Source organism: Scyliorhinus torazame, chromosome 1 (genome assembly GCF_047496885.1).
Source record: "Scyliorhinus torazame isolate Kashiwa2021f chromosome 1, sScyTor2.1, whole genome shotgun sequence".
In the NCBI taxonomy this organism is placed as follows: Eukaryota; Metazoa; Chordata; class Chondrichthyes; order Carcharhiniformes; family Scyliorhinidae; genus Scyliorhinus; species Scyliorhinus torazame.
The window spans coordinates 116,373,555-116,395,900 of NC_092707.1; the positions used below are offsets into that span (position 1 = coordinate 116,373,555).

Here is a 22,346-nt window from a genome sequence, read left to right on the forward strand (position 1 = left end):
CAACAGTAAATACGGACGAGAAATATTCATTTAGGACCTCTCCCATCCCTTGGGTCTGCACATAGATGATCTTGTTTATCCTTAAGAGGCCCTACTCTCTCCCTCGTCACCCTTTTACCCTTTATGTATCTGGAAAAGCTCTTTGGATTTTCCTTTGCCTTATCTGCCAAGACAATCTCATGTCCCCTTTTTGCCCTTCTTGATTTCTCTCTTAACACTACTCCGACAAGCCCTATATTCTTCAAGGTATCAACTAGATCCCAGCTGCCTATGCAAGTCATATGCCTCCTTTTGACCATGTCCTCAATATCCCGAGTCATCCAGGGTTCCCTCCTGGTTCTCTGGTTACCTTTAACAAATATTTCATTGCCTGTACAAAATGTTCTGCCAGCTCATTTGTGACAGGGGATAAGGAGCAGACCAAATGTGTTGAATTCCGTTGTCCTTCAAATAGTTTGAGATATGAACTGTGGTCCATTATCGCTCACCGGTAACCAAATCTGAATATTTCACCCAATCTCTCAATTGTTTTCTCCGACAATTCATAACTTCCTAAGGAAACTTGGCATGCCCACACTGACTCTTACCAACGTTTACAGGGGCACCATAGAAAGCATCCTATCCGGCTGCATCACAGCCTGGTATGGCTGTTGACTTCATAATGGCAACTTCAGGTCATTTTGAGTGAGCCATTCCCATTCCACACTTTTGCACAAGACGAACACATTTCCGCCCACTCCTCAATTTCGGCATCTAGCCCCGGCCACCATAGATCCTGGCTATCTTGGATCGGATTTGTTTATTGTCACGTGTACCGAGGTACAGTGAAAAGTATTTTTCTGCGAGCAGCTCAAACAGATCATTTAGTACATGAAAAGAAAAGAAAATACATAATAGGGCAACACAAGGTACACAATGTAACTACATAAGCACTGGCATCGGATGAAGCATACAGGTATGTAGTGTAAATCAGGTCAGTCCATAAGAGGGTCACTTAGGAGTCTGGTAACAGGGGGGAAGAAGCTGTTTTTGAATCTGTTTGTGCGTGTTCTCAGACTTTTGTATCTCCTGCTCGATGGAAGAAGTTGGAAGAGTGAGTAAGCCGGGTGGGAGGGGTCTTTCGATTATGCTGCCCGCTTTCTCAAGACAACGGGAGGTGTAAACGGAGTCAATGGATGGGAGACAGGATCGTGTGATGGACTGGGTGGTGTTCACGACTCTCTGAATTTTCTTGCGGTCTTGGACCAAACAGTTGCCATACCAGGCTGTGATGCAGCCGGATAGAATGCTTTCTATGGTGCACCTGTAAATGTTGGTAAGAGTCAGTGTGGGCATGCCACATTTCCTTAGTTTCCTGAGGAAGTATAGGCGCGGTTGTGCTTTCTTGGTGATAGTGTCAACGTGGGTGGACCAGGACAGATTGTTGGTGATGTGCACACCTAGGAATTTGAAGCTGTCAACCATCTCCACCTCAGCCCCATTGATGCAGACAGGGGTGTGTACAGTACTTTGCTTCCTGAAGTCAATGACTAGCTCTTTAGTTTTGCTGGCATTGAGGGATAGATTGTTGTCGCTGTACCACTCCACTAAGGTTCTCTATCTCCCTCCTGTATTCGGACTCGTCGTTGTTCGAGATCCAACCCACTATGGTTGTGTCGTCAGCAAACATGTAGATGGAGCTGGAACCAAATTTTGCTATGCAGCCGTGTGTGTATACGTGGAGTATAGTAGGGGGCTAAGTACGCAACCTTGCAGGGGCCCCGGTATTAAGGACTATCGTGGAGGAAGAATATGTTTATTCTTACCGATTGTGGTCTATGGGTCAGAAAGTCGAGAGCCCTGTTGCAGAGTGAGGAGCCAAGTCCTAGGTTTTGGAACTTTGATATGAGCTTGGCTGGGATTATTGTATCTCCTTCATCCTTACAATACCAGTGGCCTTTGTGTAACTGGCTTAATATAAGTTTTCTCAATAATGGTGGAATGATGACTCTCATTCCCCAAAACAACCAGTCTTCACGGATAACTGAAGTCTTCAGATGGAATATGGCTTTAACTCCGGGTTTGCTCCTGAAGTCTTTCCTTGAAGCACCATGTCCATAACCTCGGACAGTACTGGATCACTTCTGGTATGCTTCTTCACCTGTCCTGCAGTTAAAAGAGTGTTATGTACTTACTCGTAGAAAATATTTCCACACAAACTGCTTATTGATTAACTATTTGGTAAGGGGAGTCGAGAGAGCCCATCTGCGTTCCTATGAATGTTTGACTGACGATACTTGATTGTGTAGAGTAATACAGTACAGAAGTGGCTCTTTAGCCCATTGAGTTTGCACCGACAAAACTACACTCATCCCACTTTCCAGCGCTTGACCCATAACCTTGAATGTTATGACATTTCAAGTGCTCATCCAAGTACTTAAAGATTGTGAAGGTTGCCCTCCCAGGCAGTGCATTCCAGCCTCCCACCGTCCTCTGGGTGAATTTTTTTCTTTAAATCCCTCAAAACCTCCTGCCGCTCACCTTAAAAATATGCACCTTCGTTATTGACCCTTCAACTCAGGGGAACAGCTGTTTCCTATCCACCCTGTCCATACCAATCATAATCCTAAATGCCACAATCAGGTCCCCCTTCAGCCTCTTTGCTCTAAAGAAAACAACCTGAGCCTATCCGGCCTCTCTTCATAACTCAAAATGCTCCATCCCAAGCAACATCCTGGTGAATTTTCCCTGCACCCTCTCCAGTGTAATCACATCCTTCCTGTAGTGAGGCGACAGAACTGCACACAGTATTCCAGTTGTGGCCTAATCAGTCATGTACAACTCCAACATAACCTCGCTGCTCTTATAATCTATGTCACCACTGCTAAAGGCAAGTGCCCCGCATGCGTTATTAACTATCCTATTATCGCTGAAGGCAGCAGGACAGGTTCTGAGGTAAGCACCAGGACTCCTCTGAGCTTCCTATAGTACTGCCGTTCATGGAGTACTCCCTTGTCTTGTTGCTCCTTCCAAAGTGCATCCGCTTGCACTTTAAGGTTAAATACCATCTGCCACTGATCTGCCTATCTGACCAACCCGTCTATATCTTCTTGCAACCCAAGGCATTCTTCCTCACTATTAACCACCCTGCCAATGAAGTGTCATCCATAAACTTACTTACCATCCCCGCCCCCCCCCCAGCTTTGCTGAAATCCATACAAACTACATCAACTGCACTGCCTTCACCTACACACCCTATCACCTCCTTGGAAAATTCAATCAAATTCATTAGGCATGACCTCCCTATGACAAAGATATGCTGACTGTCCCTGATCAAACCATACATCTCCAAGTGGAGATTGATTCTGTCCTTCAGAATTCTCTCCAATAGTTTCCCTACCAGTGACGCGAGACTCGCTGGTCTGTAATTGCCTGGTTTATCTCTACCTTTCTTTAAAAGTGGAACTACATTAGCTGTCCTCCAATCCTCTGGCATCTCTCCTGTGGCCAGAAAGGAATAAAAATTTGTGCCAGAGCGCTTGTAATTTCTTCCCTTGCTTCCCACGGCAGCCTTGGATACAACTCATCCCGGCCTGGGAGTTTGCCCACTTTTAAGCCTGTCAAAACCTCCTCACTCCTCATGTCAAACTGTTCCAAGAACCTCCGCCCCTTTCCCCAAATACTGTACCTGCACCCTCCTTCTCCCGAGTGAAGACGGGTGCAAATTACTTGTTTAACTATCAACGTCCACCAGCTCCACGCACACATTGCCCTCCTGGTCTCTACCCTTTCCATTTATCCTCTTCCCCTTAATAGAGTATCTTGGGATTCTCCCTAATCTTAACCGCCACGGCTTTTCCATGCCCCCTCTTTGCTCTTCTAATAGCTTTCTTTTAAAAAACTTTTTTTAGAGCACACAATTCATTTTTTCCAATTAAGGGGCAATTTAGCGTGGCCAATCCATCTACATTGCATATTTGTGTGTTGTGGGGGCGAAACCCTCGCAAGCACGAGGAGAATGTGCAAACTCCACATGGACAGTGACCCAGAGCTGGGATCGAACCTGGGACCTCGGCGCCATGAGGCAGCAGAGCTAACCACTGCACCACCGTGCTGCCCTTCTAATAGCTTTCTAAAGATTCTTCCCCTCCCCGCAATTTCTATCCTCTACTAAGGCCTTCGCTGATTTGCTCCCTTTGCACCTGCTAAAAGCCTCTCTTTTCTTTTTATCCAGTCCTGAATATTCTTAGACATCCAGAGTTCTCTAAATATGTTGCTCCCACATTTCATCCGAAAGGGAACATGTTAATGTGTACTCTCTTCATTGCCCTTTTGAAAACCCCCACCCCCACTGCTCTACTGTAGATTTTCACACAAGCTGTTCCCAATCTACTTTAGTCAGGTCTTGCCTTATTCTAAAAAATCTGCCTCCCCCAATCCTATACCATTTTTTGCAGACCATCTTTTTCCTTTTACATAACAAATTAAATTGTACCGTGTTGTGGTCACCATCACTAAAATGTTCCCCCATTGCGACCTTTGACTTTTCCCAGTAACCAAGATGTCATCCAGGTAACATTGGACTCCCTCTAATCCACTGTTTGGCCCATAACACGTTGGAGCGCCTCTGGCACTGAAATTACATTTCTTTGTACAGAAATAGCCCTTTGTGTAACACAATAATAGCTGTGAATGCTGATCCACATTTATTTGAAGATATGCTTGACTAAGGTCGATTTCACTGAAGTGTTGGCCTCCAGCCAACCCAGGGAATAGGCCATCGATCAGGGGTACAGGGTACTGCTCTGCACACAGTACAGAATAGTGACTATAAAATTGCCACAAATGTGTACAGATCTGTCTTCATCGCGGGTATGACCGGTGTAGCCCAATCACTCATATTAATGGATTTAAGGCCTCCCGTTCTAATTCTACCTCTACCTTAGGTCTGATTACATACAGCACTGACCTAGCCTTTAAGCATCTCGCCTGACTTTTTTCCTTAATCTTTTGCTTTACTGAGATATCTTTCATGCTTCCCAATTCACCACTGAAGACAATGGCATGTTTCTTCAAGATTTTGGATAGGCCTGGTTCGGAATCTCCCATGAGATTTACTTGGCCCAAATGAATCTGATCTTTTTCAGCGAAGTTCTTCCCATTAGTGTCGGATAATTCCCTTTGAATATGTGCAAGGACAAATCTGCCATTTGTCCATTTGTTTTTAAAGATTTCTATTTAAATTAATGGATATCATTAGAAAATAGACTCCTCATTTTTATTGAATATTTGGAGGAATTCAACCATGCTTGTCAGTTATCCAAAATCAAATTTAAACTCTTAAGAAGAAACATTTGCAAAATATGATTAATCATTTCACAAAAAAACATTGACAGGTTTCATTGGTTTAGCTCAGTCTTCAGGTCTATACTATAATCTGTGTTCTGATTCACTCTTTCAGCTCCAGGTTTGTTTCCCACTGCAGTAGTTTTTTTTTTAAAAGACAAAATTAGTTTTACCTCACCTTTCCCTTTTCTTTTAAATATTTTTATTCTCCTCCTTTTTCATTTTCTCCCAAATTTGCACCCACCAACAATAAGCAATAAGCAGCAACTAATACAATCAATCCCCATATCAATAACAACGATCCCATCCTCCCACCAACCCCCCAAACATTCACCCGCATGTTAACATAAACAAATGACAAAAAGGAATCAGGAATCATCCAGTCACCATTAACACACACAGTCCCCCTCCCCCCAACCCTCCCACCGCAACTAATGTTCGATGTTATTCAGTTCTTGAAAGTGCATAATGAATAACGCCCATGAATTGTAGAACCCCTCCATCCTTCCCCTCAGTTCAAACTTAACCTTCTTAAGCATCAAGAATTCCAACAGGTCTCCCCGCCATGCCAGGGTGGAGAGGTTGATCTCCATCCTAACAGGATCTGCCTTTGGGCGATCCTGGAGACGAAGGCTACAACATCTGCCTCCGCCCCCGTTTCCAACCCCGGCTGGTCCGACACCCTGAATATGGCCCCCCGAGGGCCCGGGTCCAATTTCACGCGCATCACTTTAGAGATTACCCTAAAAACCTCCTTCCAGTGATGCTCCAGCTTTGGACAGGACCAAAACATATGAACGGGATTTGCGAGGCACTCCCGCAACGTATTTCTGCGACCAAGTGTCGACAAACGCTGTTCGCCTACTTAATTGCCAGTTCACATGTGGTGGATTCAAGACCAAGTCTGCAGGCTTTGGTGGTTCAACCAAAATGTAGAGTTTCATTTATAAGATGTTAACACTGCAGGATGCAATGTTAGACTGCCCATTTGCCCGCACAATAAAGCTGATTACGTCACACAATCGTTGTTTTAAAATGCCCCCGTTAGCTACAAGACAGCTTATGAGGAAACACAAAAAATACTCTGAATACACAACATAGGCCAAGCGCTGGAAAATGGGATCAGTGTAGTCAGGTCCTTGCTTGACAGACGAGGACACTGTGGACCGAATAGCTTCCTTCTGTACTGTTAACACCCAAGAATCTATGAATGAGGAAACTGCTACTGATGATCCTTATTGGCACAAAAGATTCTGTCAAACAAGACCATTTACTAGTGACCTGCCTCACTGTGGAATTAGCATCATCAAATGGAGGTTACTGAGAAAATCAAGTCCCATTTCAGTTCCAGAAGGTTAAAACTTGACTTTTCAGAAGTCCACTATAAGGCAAGTCCAACAACAGGATGTTCGATCTTTAAATTCAGCTAAACATTTTCAATAGTCTATTTTAACTAGCAAGGGATTTAAAAAACACTTCCAAATTAATTATGCTACAACATAAAATCCACAATGATTGTAAATATGTAGCAGAGGAAAAAACATTTATTATTTTTATATGTCCAAGTAACTGGAAACCACAATACTGCAGAATCAACTTGTTTTGTAAATGCGGGAGTTGAAAATGTTCATATCTACTGTCATGGGAATGTCACTTTAAGAAATGTTTGTCTTCTCAAGTGGCTGTAGTGATGTCATTGTGTGGGTGGAGCTGGGCTATGCTCTGCTTTTTACTTTCGTTTTGAGCTGGAAGCTGTTTTTGGCTCTTGAGTTTTAGTTACATTTTCAGTTGGGGAGCTGCATTCAAACCAAGGAGGTGTTCTCTCTCTCTGCCTACTAAAGAATGTCTGCAAATCGCTTGATGATTTCAAAGTAGTACCTGTTTCTGTAAGGAATGCAAACCTCCTGTCTTTGTTAAAAAGGATTTTTGACTTATGGATGTTATGAAAGTTATTAAGGGTTACCTGAAGAGTATTGTATCTGTGGGGATTAACAGTGTTGGTAGTTGATAAGATGTTTACTGTGTTTATAAAATGTTATCTGGATTCATAGAATAAACATTGTTTTTGCTTAAACATACTTTAGATCTCTGTTGCATCACACCTGTAAAGTGGGCCCTTGTGCTCCCCATAACCAAAATCTATTAAAAATTGTGGGTCAGGTGAACTCCATGATATACTTTGGTGTTCTCTAAACCCTGGCCCATAATACTACAGATACATCTATATGAAGACAAATGCTCTGGTGATCAATGAGGATTACAATATTAAACTGCTACATGTGAACTGCTCTTGTACCACATTTCACTAGTTTTCTCAAAGACAGGTTTCCTCTGTAAATTGAACAGCTGGTAACATATTTTAAAGACTGTTTTCTATTAAAATGCATTCTCCTTACTTATCTGAGCAGAATCACGTATGTCAAAGAAGCTGACGTAACAATGGTAGCCCATCTGCTTATCAGTCGTAAACATGATGATGTTGCCACTGAAGTCAAATCCGCCCGTTCTGACTGCAGAGCTTGTTTTAAACAAAGCAAGTTGCTTCCCTAATAATGAGAATGATCAATCTGATGAATGTAAAACAAACAAAACCTGCAACAAAAATGGACAGTGCTACAAATTATTTTTAAAAAACACATAACACTGCATTAAATGCTGCGGATAATATATTTAACATAATTACGAAACCATTTTTTTTTTACAAATTAATAATTTACAAAAACAAGAAAATAATCTTAATATGAAGGTTTTTGTAATCTTCATTCGACAGAAATTAAGTGCCACGTTTTTGGCAGTGCACATCAATCTGTAAACTGGTAAAATGAACGACAGACTTGAATTTATATAACACTTTTCGTGACCATGGGGTACCTCAGTGCTTTACAGCCAACAAAGTTCTTTTCAAGTGCAGTCACTGTTGTAATGTAGGATGCCTGCTGACACAACCATTTTATCTAACAAGTAACTGAGTTGTAGAGACTGGGAAATCTCTGATTCAAGATTTGTTCTATCCAGAATTAGCTGATCTGAGCTATTGCTGTGGTAGGGCACAACTACATTCAGTGAGATGGAAAATAAAAGTATTTGGCCAGACTTTCTCTCACCGATCACTTTCCAGCAACCCCTGTGGAGGTGCACGCGAGTAGAAGGCAACAAGCACAGTTTCCATGCTGATCACTTCAGAAACTATCCTCACACACACTCTTGTGGTTTGCACATCAATAATACTGAACTGGGCAATGTTCAAGAGAATGCAACTGCAAGTGAAGCAACCCCTGGCTGAAAAGTAATGGCATCATAAAGATGGGAGGGAAAATTAGCAGCGGCGAGGGGCAAACTCTTCTCTGATATAAGAAAGAATTACAAATGTAAATGTAGAGAGTAACATTGCAATATCTCACCTGTTGCACAGTCCCAAAGTCTGCACGAGTTATCTGCAGAACCAGTTAACACTTGTTTTGTGTCCCCTGATTATCAGATTAAGGATAAAATGAATCACCTGTATGGAAATTCAAAACACATGCACAAGTTGCTGCGCCAGCTACCAGATGTCCAGGAAGCAAGTTGAATCTCCCAAGGAGTTTCCAGAAGTGTATTCCCTCTGAGAAACGAAAGAGAAAATGCTGTAAAGTATCAGCAAGTCTGACAGCATCTGTAGGGAGAGAAAAGAGCTAACGTTTCGAGTCCGATGATTCTTTGTCAAAGCTTTGACAAAGAGTCATCGGACTCGAAACGTTAGCTCTTTTCTCTCCCTACAGATGCTGCCAGACTTGCAGAGATTTTCCAGCATTTTCTCTTTCGTTTCAGATTCCAGCATCCGCAGTAATTTGCTTTTATTCCTTATGAGAATAATGATGTGTACTATGGTCTTAATAAAAATTGGGACTCTTGGGCTCTCTAAGCTGTGAAAGTGGAAGAAATGCAACACCGGTTACATTGTGAAACTATCACACAATTCTAACTGACTGACCTGACTGTACCACATCTCTAGGCAGGCTGGCGCATTTAGAGCACATCAAAAGTGAAATAAAATGTCATACACATATAGAAAACTAGAGGTTTTGGTGTTTACAGTGAAGTTCACTGAACATCAGAGCAATGCTTAGCTGCATTCGGCTTGCATTCAAATCCAAAACCGCTTCAGAAATTGGTATTTCAGTAGAAAACACAATTTCTGGGTTGAGAGATAATGCCTACAATAGTTTTGGTCATTTTTATCATTATCACTCTACAGTACTCGCAACCAAGACTTTAGATTTCAACTAGGAATATAAAATATAGTGAGTGTATCCATGAAACATATTGGTTACTACCCAATAAGAGGAGCACAAATTACATTCTTGCCATTAAGGATACAGTCAACATCTACACACCATACTGCTCCGGTGTGTCCACTGTAAGTGCCAAGTCTCTCCCCATTCAGAGAATACCAGGCATTGACAACCTGTGCAGCAGAGAAAAAAAACCAGAATGAACATTATGGTTTTCCACAAGGTACTATGAACTTTTGTCAACTCTGTCAAAACTCATTTTCACTTGTCACCAGTGCTGACTGTATCATCCTTTTCATCAATGAAGCAAACTAAAATATAGAAGTAAACATTGTGTACCCCACAGCATTGTGGAGTACTAACTCAGTCTCAACAATCAATTGAAATTGTGGGCAACTTGCATTATTTTATCAAAATACAAATAAGTTACTTTTTAATATCGCAATTCCTTTGGCTGAAGTATGCATTTGTTAAAAAAACTGGATTAATTGAAACTAATTATAAATTAGATTTTATTTTAGCTAGTTAAATGTTTACACAAAATAACATTTGGCATTTACATTCTTCATACATGTGTCTGGCAGTAACAACGAACAATATCTACTCAGCAAGGTTAACACATGGGATTTATCCACTTTGAACAGTACAGCTATGGCCCAGCTAGAGCACTAAGAATATATAAAATACCACCATAATTCTCTAATGGTCTCTGAGCAATCAAGTTGATGGGTAATAAAAATTTCAACAGCCTGACTGCATTTTACAGCTAATTTTCTCAAATATTTAGTCCACTTCATTTTAGATATTAGAAAGTGATCAATGTTCTGACCTCACAATTCAAAGCTAGAAGAAATTTTCTACAAATTATTGGTTCAAATCATTCCCTGTTATCAGTGTAGCTATCCAAGAGATGAGCAGAGGGAGACTGACAGGAATTTATTTTATTCTCTATGGGGTACAAAATGCCACGTTGAAGGCATCCAATTAGAGAGTTTATTTTAAACCGGAGTTCATCAATATCACAGATGGCTACAGGCTTGCTTACTAGTCAGCATTGTGGAACTGGAACCTCAAGCAAAGTGGAGGTGAAGGCAGGAGCCACTTAAACTTTAAACAAGATTGCCATTAAAAACAATTGTGAAACATTGTCACACACACAATTTTAAAGTATTTGCAACCAAATGCAGATGCACATTATATCACATTTGGTATATTGATCCTTCATAAAATGTTTTAAATAATATTGCTTCACCAAAGATATAAGGCATAAAGATACATAGGACACGCACTCAATTCCCAGTCTGAACTGAATTAGCCTTTAGTCGAGCCAGTACAATTGTCCCCCCTGCCTCTGGGCTAGAAACAGGCAGAAAACAAAAGGTTACAGTCCATCATTTTACAAGCTGGGAAAAAGTAATGCTGGACCACTAGAAAATGCATCTGAACCAAGAAATGGGTTCTCTTTTAAAAGACAAGGCTTTTAAAAGATACAAGTGGATACGTAACAGCATTTCAAAAAGGCCGCTCACCATCACCATTGCAAGGGCAATTGGGGATGGGCAATAAATGTTGACCTTGCCAGCAATGTTCACATCCCATGAACACATTTTTTAAAACTGAAGAGTTTCAAAACATCACTTCAGAATTAATTTTAAAGAGCGCTGTTTTATTTTGTGCTTTGGGAAAGTCAGCAAACAATTTTCAGTCTGCTTGAGAGCAAGGAAGGCTCATAACTCTGTGCACTGCTGCTGAACGGAGTTACCAGGGACTTTCACAAAAGATGACAATATATCACTGTTTCAATGAGTGATCACAGCTAGGTTATTATTAAATACCTGACCACTATTTCATATATTCATGATTATTGATATCTTCACAACCTATGTCAATACCAACTTCATGAAATAAATTATGGCAATATTCTACTTACAGGATCTTTGGCACAGGAGAATACCAAATCCCCTTCTCTGTTGTATTTAATCTGTGTGATTGATCTTTCATGACCTTGTAACAGGATGGGTCTCTGGTATAGAGCAAAACAAATAAAATAGGATACATCACAGTGCTGATACAAGATAGATTAACCATTCAACATGAACACATATGTCTTTAAGTATAGGGTGATAAACCTATTGAGTTTTAGCAGTTTAAGGGCCACAATGATGCTTTGAATCTGAAAAACAAGTGAAAACATTCAACTTCAACACGAAGAACAGTGACAGGAAAGAGCGACCCGAAGATAACAGGACAATAATAACCAGCTAAAACAGTTTAATCGGCAGCTATAGTGGTTCAGTTCAATGAACACTGAATGCAAGAACAGCATTCTGATGCAAATTGATTCCCCAACCATTTCAACAGGTGAAGTGTAAAATGGTTTTATTAAACTGATTGGATTGGATTTGTTTATTGTCACGTGTACCGAGGTACAGTGAAAAGTATTTTTCTGCGAGCAGCTCAACAGATCATTATATACATGAGAAGAAAAGGGAATAAAAGGAAATACATAAGGCAACACAACATTGTTACAGCTTAATAAAGCAGTAACATTCTCCCAGCATTACCAAGGCAGGATCACGTTTCAGCCTTTGATATGACACCAAAGCTATTAAGATATATCAATGGTTTGCCAATTATTGCAGTATTAGCTTAGTTTTAAAGTATGTGTCCAAACTATTACATTTACCAATCCAAAAAATGTTTTCATCAGACAGGCACATCCACTAAATTAACGCACCACCTTTCTTTCTTACAAAACAATTAAAATTAGGTGGCAATTTTAGCATGGCCAATCCACCTACCCTACACATCTTTTGGGTCCAACTCCAGGGGCTTGGTGAAGCACTCCTCACTGACCAGTTTTCTGAGCATCCCTGCTACGTATTCTGTGGGATTTCTCTCCTGCGTTCCCTCCGGTAGCCCCACTATTCTCAGGTTTTGCCGGCGTGATCGGTTCTTCTGGTTGGCGACTTTATCCTTCAACCCCTTCTGGGTCTTGTCCAGGCTCGCTACCTCGCCCCCGAGTGCCACGATCCGGTCTCCTTGGTCTGTGGAGGTTTTTCCGAGGTCCTGTGTCATCTGTACCTGGGCTCTGCTCCATATTGTCCATGCTTCCTTCACGGGACAGTCGCAGCTTCCACTGCCACCTCGACGACTGTCAGGTCTTTTCTCATCTCCTCCCTATGTCTCTGGAGCTCAGAGGTGATGAAGCCTGTTAATTTGTCCACCTGTGCCTGGGTCTGCGATGGGAGCTCTGCGGGCCTCACTGGTTCTGTGCCTCCATGTGCTGTTCCCTGCTCCAAGGCTGAGGTTTCCCCACCCCTTGTCTTCACTGGCTTTTCAGCTGGGTGGCTGATTCTTTCCCATCCTGCTCGGCAGTGCGGTCGATGGAGAGTTAGTCTGGGGATTGTGAGTGCTTTTGGTGCCCGTTTGTTGGGGTTAAAAGGTCTCAGTTGAAGTTCTCAGACGACATCCACCTTTCATGCGACCACTCAGTTCATGCCCACCACCGCAAGTCTTCCTGCCATTCATTATGATCATGGCTGATCATCCAATTCAAAAGCTGAATTTTGCTTTCCCCCCATATCCTTTAATCCCTTTCACCCCAAGTGCTATATCTAACTGCTTCTTGAAAACATACAATCTTTTGGCCTCAACAGGCTCATCACTCGCTGGGTGAAGAAATCGCTCATCATCTCAGTCCTAAATGGTCTACCGTGTATCCTCAGACTGTGACCTCTGGTTCTGGACAGACCCACTCATCGGGAACATACTTCCTGCATCTACCCTGTTTAGTCCTATTAGAATTTTTTAGGTTTCTGAGATCCCCCCTCATTCTTCTGAACTCAATACAATCCTAACCGATTTAATCTCTCCATATATCAGTCCCGCCATCCCAGAAATCAGTCTGGTAAACCTTCACTGCACTTCCTCGAGAGCAGGAATATCCTTCCTCAGTTAAGGAGACCAAACTGCACACAATATTCCAGATGTGGCTTCACCAAGGCTCTGTATAATGCAGCAAGACATCCTGTACTCAAAACCTCCCGCAATGAAGGCCAACATACCATTTGCGTTCTTTACCGCATGCTGTACCTGGCTGCTTGCCTTCAGTGACTGGTGTACAGGACAAGTCTCGTTGCACATTCCCCTCTCCTAATTTATGGCCATTCAGATAATAGTCTGCCTTCTCGTTTTTGCTACGCATTTACCCAAATTATACTACATTTGCCATTTATTTGCCCACTCACTCAACTTGTCCAAATCACGCAAATGATCTCTGCTTCTTCCTTACAGCTCACCCTCCCACCCAACTTGGTGTCATCTGCAAATTTGGAGATATTACATTTTGTTCCCTCATCTAAATCATCAATATATATTGTGAATAGCTTGGGTTCTAGCACCGATCCCTGCAGTACCCCACTAGGCACCACCTGCCAATTTGAAAAAGACACGTTAATTCCTACTCTTTTTTCCTGTCTGCCAACCAGTTTTCTATCCATCTCAATATACTAGCCCTAATTCCATGAGCTTTAATTTTACATACTAATCTCTTATGTGGGGCTGTCAAAAGCCTTCTGGAAGGGCAAATATACCACATCCACTAGCTCCCCTTTGTCAACTCTACTACATCCACAAAGAATTCCAATAGATTTGTCAATCATGATTTCCCCTTCATAAATCCATGCTGACTCTGTCCCATCCTGCCACTGTTTCCCAAGTGCTCAGGTATAAAATCTTCGATAATGGATTCTAGAGTCTTCCACACTACCGACGTCCGACTTACTGGTCTATAATTCCCTGTTTTCTCTCTACCTCCCTTTTTAAATAGTGGGGTTACATTAGCTACTCTACAATCTGCAGGAACTGTTCCAGAATCTACAGAATCCTGGAAGATGACCACCAATGCATCCACTATTTCTACACAGCCACTTCCTCAAGTACTCTGGGATACAGAGTATCAGGCCCTGGGGATTTATCAGCCTACAATCCCAATAATTTCCCAACATTATTTCTCTACTCTACTCCTTCAGTTCCTCCCTCTCACTAAACCCTACATTCCCTAACATTTCTGGTATTAGATTTGTTCTTCATTTGTGAAGACAGAACCAAAGAGTGCATTTAGTTGCTCAGCCATTTCTTTGCTCCGTATTATACATTCCACTGTTTCTGACTGCAAGACATTTGTCTTCACCAATCTTCTCTTCATGGACATTTTGAAACTTTTAGTCCCCTGCAAGCTTACTCTCGGACTCTATTTTTCCCTCCTTAAATCGATCCCTTGGTCCTTATTTGCTGATATCTAAACTGCTCGCAGTCCTCAGACCTATTATTTTTCTTGGTCAATTTGTATGCATCTTCCTTCGATCAAATAACTTACCCTATAAACTGTGGATTGACCACCTTTCCCGTTTTACTTTTGTGCCAGACAGGACCAAACAATTGTTGCATTACCCCCGTACTCCTTGAATGTTTGCCACTGCCAATCCACTGTCATCCCATTAAGTAACGTTCCCCAATCGATCAAAGCCAATTCCCGCCTCATATCATTGTAACACAAAACATAGAAAATAGGTGCAGGAGTTGGCCATTCAGTCTTTTGAGCCTGCACCACCATTCAATATGATCATAGCTGATCATGCAAATTCAATATTGCACTCCTGCTTTCTCTCCATGCCCCTTGATCCCTTTAGCCGCAAAGGCCACGTCCAGCTCCCTCCTGAATATACCCAACTAACTGGCCCCAACAACTTTCTGTGGGAGAGAACTCTCTGAGAGAAATAATTCTTTGTCATCTCAGTCCTGAATGGCGTACCCCTTTTTCTTAGGTTATGACCTCTAGTTCTGGATGTCCCCAACATCGGGAACATTCTTCCCGCATCTAGCCTGTCCAGTCCCATCAGGATTTTATATGTTTCTATGAGATCCCCTCTCATTCTTCCGAACCCAAGTGAGTAAGCCCAGTCGATCCAGTCTTTTTTCATCTGTCAATCCTACGATCCCAGCAATTAGTCTGGACAACCTTTGCCTGACAGCTTCAATAACAAGAATGTCCTTCCTCAAACTAGGAGGCCAAAACTGCATACAATACTCAAGGCGTGGCGTCACCAAGGCCCTGTATAACTGCAGCAAGACAGCCTACCCCTATATTCAAATCATCTTGCTATGAAGGCCAGCATGTCATTGGTTTTCCTCACCGCCTGCTGTACCTGCATGCCAAACTTCAGTGACTATTCCACCATGACACCCAGGTCTCATTGCAGTTCCCCTTTTCCTCAACTGCCACCATTCAGATAATAATCTGCCTTCCTGTTTTTGCCACCAAAGTGGATAACGTCACATGTACCCACATTATATTGCATTTGCCAAGTATTTGCCCACTCAGCCAGCTTGTCGAAGTCATCCTGCAGCCTCTTTGCATCCTCCCGACAGCACACACTGCGACCAAGTTTAGCATTGTCTCCAAATTTGGAGATATTGCATGCAATTCCTTTGTCCAAATCATATTTATATTGTGAACAGCTGGCATCCCAGCACTGAACCCTGCGGTACCGCACTAGTCACTGCCTGACACTGAAAAGGACCCGTTTATTCCCACACTCTGCTTCCTTTCTGCCCACACTCTGCTTCCTTTCTGCCAGCCATTTCTCTACCCAGGTCAATACATTGCCCCCAATACCATGAGCTTTAATTATGCTCACTAATTTCTCGTGTGGGATCTTGTCAAAAGCCGTTTGAAAGTCCAGATACACAACATCTACTGGTTCAGCCTTGTCCATTCTACTGGTCACATCCTCAAAAAATTCCAGAAGATTTGTCACACATGATTTCCCTTGAGTGAATCCATGCTGACTTGGACTGATCCTGTCCCCACATTCCAAATGCATAGCTATTTCATCCTTAATAATTGACTCCAGCATTCTCACCCGCCCAAAAAAATTCCTTTATTAAGATTCTCCTGCCCACCCCCCAATCTTTTCTCTCTCTCTCTCCCCCCCAATTTTCTCTCTCTCACTCCCCCCAATTCTCTCTTGTCTCCCCCTCCCCCACATTCTCTCTCTTCTCGCCCTCCCCCCCATTCTCTCTCTTCTCCCCCTCCCCCCACATTCTCTCTCTTCTCCCCCTCCCCCCCATTCTGTCTCTCTTCTCCCCCTCCCCCCATTCTGTCTCTCTTCTCCCCCCATAATTCTGTCTCTCTTCTCCCCCTCCCGCCATTCTGTCTCACTTCTCCCCCTCCCCCCCCTTCTGTCTCTCTTCTCCCCCCTCCCCCCATTCTGTCTCTCTTCTCTCCCCTCCCCCCATTCTGTCTCTCTTCTCCCCCTCCCCCCATGCTGTCTCTCTTCTCCCCCTCCCCCATTCTGTCTCTCTTCTCCCCCCTCCCCCCATTCTGTCTCTCTTCTCCCCCCTCCCCCCATTCTGTCTCTCTTCTCCCCCCTCCCCCCATTCTGTCTCTCTTCTCCCCCTCCCCCATTCTGTCTCTCTTCTCCCCCCTCCCCCATTCTGTCTCTCTTCTCCCCCTCCCCCCATTCTGTCTTTCGTCTCCCCCCTCCCCCCATTCTGTCTCTCTTCTCCCCCTCCCCCCATTCTGTCTCTCTTCTCCCCCTCCCCCCATTCTGTCTCTCTTCTCCCCCTTCCCCCCATTCTGTCTCTCTTCTCCCCCCTCCTCCCATTCTGTCTCTCTTCTCCCCCCTCCCCCCATTCTGTCTCTCTTCTCCCCCCTCCCCCCATTCTGTCTCTCTTCTCCCCCTCCCCCCATTCTGTCTCTCTTCTCCCCCTCCCCCCATTCTGTCTCTCTTCTCCCCCCTCCCCCCATTCTGTCTCTCTTCTCCCCCCTCCCCCCATTCTGTCTCTCTTCTCCCCCTCCCCCATTATGTCTCTCTTCTCCCCCTCCCCCCATTCTGTCTCTCTTCTCCCCCCTCCCCCCATTCTGTCTCTCTTCTCCCCCCTCCCCCCATTCTGTCTCTCTTCTCCCCCTCCCCCCATTCTGTCTCTCTTCTCCCCCCTACCCCCATTCTGTCTCTCTTCTCCCCTCCCCCCATTCTGTCTCTCTTCTTCCCCTTCCGTCTCTCTTCTCCCCCTCCCCCCATTCCGTCTCTCTTCTCCCCACTCCCCCCATTCTGTCTCTCTTCTCCCCCTCCCCCCATTCTGTCTCTCTTCTCCCCCCTCCCCCCATTCTGTCTCTCTTCTCCCCCCTCCCCCATTCTGTCTCTCTTCGCCCCCCTCCCCCCATTCTGTCTCTCTTCTCCCCCTCCCCCCATTCTGTCTCTCTTCTCCCCCTCCCTCCATTCTGTATCTCTTCTCCCCCCTCCCCCCATTCTGTCTCTCTTCTCCCCCCTCCCCCATTCTGTCTCTCTTCTCCCCCCTTCCCCCATTCTGTCTCTCTTCTCCCCCCTCCCCCCATTCTGTCTCTCTTCTCCCCCTCCCCCCATTCTGTCTCTCTTCTCCCCTCTCCCCCCATTCTGTCCCTCTTCTCCCCCTCCCCCCATTCTGTCCCTCTTCTCCCCTCCCCCCATTCTGTCTCTCTTCTCCCCCCTCCCCCCATTCTGTCTCTCTTCTCCCCCTCCCCCCATTCTGTCTCTCTTCTCCCCCCTCCCCCCATTCTGTCTCTCTTCTCCCCCCATTCTGTCTCTCTTCTCCCCCCTCCCCCCATTCTTTCTCTCTTCTCCCCTCCCCCATTCTGTCTCTCTTCTCCCCCTCCCCCCATTCTGTCTCTCTTCTCCCCCATTCTGTCTCTCTTCTCCCCCATTCTGTCTCTCTTCTCCCCCATTCTGTCTCCCTTCTCCCCCATTCTGTCTCTCTTCTCCCCCCTCCCCCCATTCGGTCTCTCTTCTCCCCCCTCCCCCCATTCTGTCTCTCTTCTCCCCCCATTCTGTCTCTCTTCTCCCCCTCCCCCCATTCTGTCTCTCTTCACCCCCCTCCCCCCATTCTGTCTCTCTTCTCCCCCCTCCCCCATTCTGTCTCTCTTCTCCCCCCCATTCTGTCTCTCTTCTCCCCCCCCCCATTCGGTCTCTCTTCTCCCCCCATTCTGCCTCTCTTCTCCCCCTCCCCCCATTCTGTCTCTCTTCTCCCCCCTCCCCCATTCTGTCTCTCTTCTCCCCCTCCCCCCATTCTGTCTCTCTTCTGCCCCTCCCCCCATTCTGTCTCTCTTCTCCCCCCATTCTGTCTCTCTTCCCCCCTCCCCCATTCTGTCTCTCTTCTCCCCCCTGCCCCCATTCTGTCTCTCTTCTCCCCCCTCCCCCCATTCCGTCTCTCTTCTCCCCCTCCCCCCATTCTGTCTCTCTTCTCCCCCCTCCCCCCATTCTGTCTCTCTTCTCCCCCCATTCTGTCTCTCTTCTCCCCCCTCCCCCCATTCTGTCTCTCTTCTCCCCCCTCCCCCCATTCTGTCTCTCTTCTCCCCCTCCCCCCATTATGTCTCTCTTCTCCCCCTCCCCCCATTCTGTCTCTCTTCTCCCCCCTCCCCCCATTCTGTCTCTCTTCTCCCCCTCCCCCCATTCTGTCTCTCTTCTCCCCCTCCCCCCATTCTGTCTCTCTTCTCCCCCCTACCCCCATTCTGTCTCTCTTCTCCCCCCTCCCCCCATTCTGTCTCTCTTCTTCCCCTTCCGTCTCTCTTCTCCCCCCTCCCCCCATTCCGTCTCTCTTCTCCCCACTCCCCCCATTCTGTCTCTCTTCTCCCCTTCCCCCCATTCTGTCTCTCTTCTCCCCCTCCCCCCATTCTGTCTCTCTTCTCCCCCCTCCCCCATTCTGTCTCTCTTCGCCCCCCTCCCCCCATTCTGTCTCTCTTCTCCCCCTCCCCCCATTCTGTCTCTCTTCTCCCCCTCCCTCCATTCTGTATCTCTTCTCCCCCCTCCCCCCATTCTGTCTCTCTTCTCCCCCTCCCCCCATTCTGTCTCTCTTCTCCCCCCTTCCCCCATTCTGTCTCTCTTCTCCCCCCTCCCCCCATTCTGTCTCTCTTCTCCCCCTCCCCCCATTCTGTCTCTCTTCTCCCCTCTCCCCCCATTCTGTCCCTCTTCTCCCCCTCCCCCCATTCTGTCCCTCTTCTCCCCCTCCCCCCATTCTGTCTCTCTTCTCCCCCTCCCCGCATTCTGTCTCTTTTCTCCCCCCTCCCCCCATTCTGTCTCTCTTCTCCCCCCATTCTGTCTCTCTTCTCCCCCCTCCCCCATTCTGTCTCTCTTCTCCCCCCTCCCCCATTCTGTCTCTCTTCTCCCCCCTCCCCCCATTCTTTCTCTCTTCTCCCCTCCCCCATTCTGTCTCTCTTCTCCCCCTCCCCCCATTCTGTCTCTCTTCTCCCCCATTCTGTCTCTCTTCTCCCCCATTCTGTCTCTCTTCTCCCCCATTCTGTCTCTCTTCTCCCCCCTCCCCCCATTCGGTCTCTCTTCTCCCCCCTCCCCCCATTCTGTCTCTCTTCTCCCCCATTCTGTCTCTCTTCTCCCCCTCCCCCCATTCTGTCTCTCTTCACCCCCCTCCCCCCATTCTGTCTCTCTTCTCCCCCCTCCCCCATTCTGTCTCTCTTCTCCCCCCCATTCTGTCTCTCTTCTCCCCCTCCCCCCCATTCGGTCTCTCTTCTCCCCCCATTCTGCCTCTCTTCTCCCCCTCCCCCCATTCTGTCTCTCTTCTCCCCCCTCCCCCCATTCTGTCTCTCTTCTCCCCCTCCCCCCATTCTGTCTCTCTTCTGCCCCTCCCCCCATTCTGTCTCTCTTCTCCCCCCATTCTGTCTCTCTTCCCCCCTCCCCCATTCTGTCTCTCTTCTCCCCCCTGCCCCCATTCTGTCTCTCTTCTCCCCCCTCCCCCCATTCCGTCTCTCTTCTCCCCCTCCCCCCATTCTGTCTCTCTTCTCCCCCCTCCCCCCATTCTGTCTCTCTTCTCCCCCCATTCTGTCTCTCTTCTCCCCCTCCCCCATTCTGTCTCTCTTCTCCCCCCTCCCCCATTCTGTCTCTCTTCTCCCCCCATTCTGTCTCTCTTCTCCCCCTACCCCCCATTCGGTCTCTCTTCTCCTCCCATTCTGCCTCTCTTCTCCCCCTCCCCCCATTCTGTCTCTCTTCTCCCCCCTCCCCCCATTCTGTCTCTCTTCTCCCCCTCCCCCCATTCTGTCTCTCTTCTCCCCCATTCTGTCTCTCTTCCTCCCCTCCCCCATTGTCTCTCTTCTCCCCCTCCCCCATTCTGTCTCTCTTCTCCCCCTCCCCCATTCTGTCTCTCTTCTCCCCCCATTCCGTCTCTCTTCTCCCCCTCCCCCCATTCTGTCTCTCTTCTCCCCCCTCCCCCCATTCTGTCTCTCTTCTCCCCCATTCTGTCTCTCTTCTCCCCCTCCCCCATTCTGTCTCTCTTCTCCCCCCTCCCCCATTCTGTCTCTCTTCTCCCCCCATTCTGTCTCTCTTCTCCCCCTCCCCCCCATTCGGTCTCTCTTCTCCTCCCATTCTGCCTCTCTTCTCCCCCTCCCCCCATTCTGTCTCTCTTCTCCCCCCTCCCCCATTCTGTCTCTCTTCTCCCCCTCCCCCCCATTCTGTCTCTCTTCTCCCCCATTCTGTCTCTCTTCTCCCCCCTGCCCCCATTCTGTCTCTCTTCTCCCCCCTCCCCCCATTCCGTCTCTCTTCTCCCCCTCCCCCCATTCTGTCTCTCTTCTCCCCCCTCCCCCCATTCTGTCTCTCTTCTCCCCCTCCCCCATTCTGTCTCTCTTCTCCCCCCTCCCCCATTCTGTCTCTCTTCTCCCCCCATTCTGTCTCTCTTCTCCCCCTCCCCCCCATTCGGCCTCTCTTCTCCTCCCATTCTGCCTCTCTTCTCCCCCTCCCCCCATTCTGTCTCTCTTCTCCCCCCTCCCCCCATTCTGTCTCTCTTCTCCCCCTCCCCCCCATTCTGTCTCTCTTCTCCCCCATTCTGTCTCTCTTCCTCCCCTCCCCCATTGTCTCTCTTCTCCCCCCTGCCCCCATTCTGTCTCTCTTCTCCCCCCTCCCCCATTCTGTCTCTCTTCTCCCCCCTCCCCCCATTCTGTCTCTCTTCTCCCCCTCCCCCCATTCTGTCTCTCCCCCCCCATTCTGTCCCTCTTCTCCCCCTCCCCCCCATTCTGTCTCTCTTCTCCCCCTCCCCCATTCTGTCTCTCTTCTCCCCCTCCCCCATTCTGTCTCTCTTCTCCCCCTCCCCCCATTCTGTCTCTCTTCTCCCCCTCCCCCCATTCTGTCTCTCTTCTCCCCCCTCCCCCCATTCTGTCTCTCTTCTCCCCCCTCCCCCCATTCTGTCTCTCTTCTCCCCCTCCCCCCATTCTGTCTCTCTTCTCCCCCCTCCCCCCATTCTGTCTCTCTTCTCCCCCCATTCTGTCTCTCTTCTCCCCCTCCCCCCATTCTGTCTCTCTTCTCCCCCCTCCCCCCATTCTGTCTCTCTTCTCCCCCCTCCCCCCATTCTGTCTCTCTTCTCCCCCTCCCCCCATTCTGTCTCTCTTCTCCCCCCTCCCCCCATTCTGTCTCTCTTCTCCCCCCTCCCCCCATTCTGTCTCTCTTCTCCCCCCTCCCCCCATTCTGTCTCTCTTCTCCCCCCTCCCCCCATTCTGTCTCTCTTCTCCCCCCTCCTCCCATTCTGTCTCTCTTCTCCCCCCTCCCCCCATTCTGTCTCTCTTCTCCCCCCTCCCCCCATTCTGTCTCTCTTCTCCCCCCTCCCCCCATTCTGTCTCTCTTCTCCCCCTCCCCCCATTCTGTCTCTCTTCTCCCCCCTCCCCCCATTCGGTCTCTCTTCTCCCCCCATTCTGCCTCTCTTCTCCCCTCCCCC

General features: G+C 46.8%; 1 protein-coding gene across 1 annotated transcript in view; it reads right to left on the reverse strand.

Annotated features, from left to right (window-relative positions):
* eif3i (eukaryotic translation initiation factor 3, subunit I) overlaps window positions 1-22,346 on the reverse strand; it is a 43,598-nt gene that overhangs the window by 20,048 nt on the left and 1,204 nt on the right. Inside the window, exons 2-5 of the mRNA XM_072500306.1 lie at window positions 11,527-11,619; window positions 9,682-9,769; window positions 8,727-8,792; window positions 7,722-7,871 (exon numbers count right to left, since the gene is read on the reverse strand). Coding sequence (XP_072356407.1) covers window positions 7,722-7,871; window positions 8,727-8,792; window positions 9,682-9,769; window positions 11,527-11,619 — 397 coding nt within the window. The remainder of the gene's footprint in view (window positions 1-7,721; window positions 7,872-8,726; window positions 8,793-9,681; window positions 9,770-11,526; window positions 11,620-22,346) is intronic.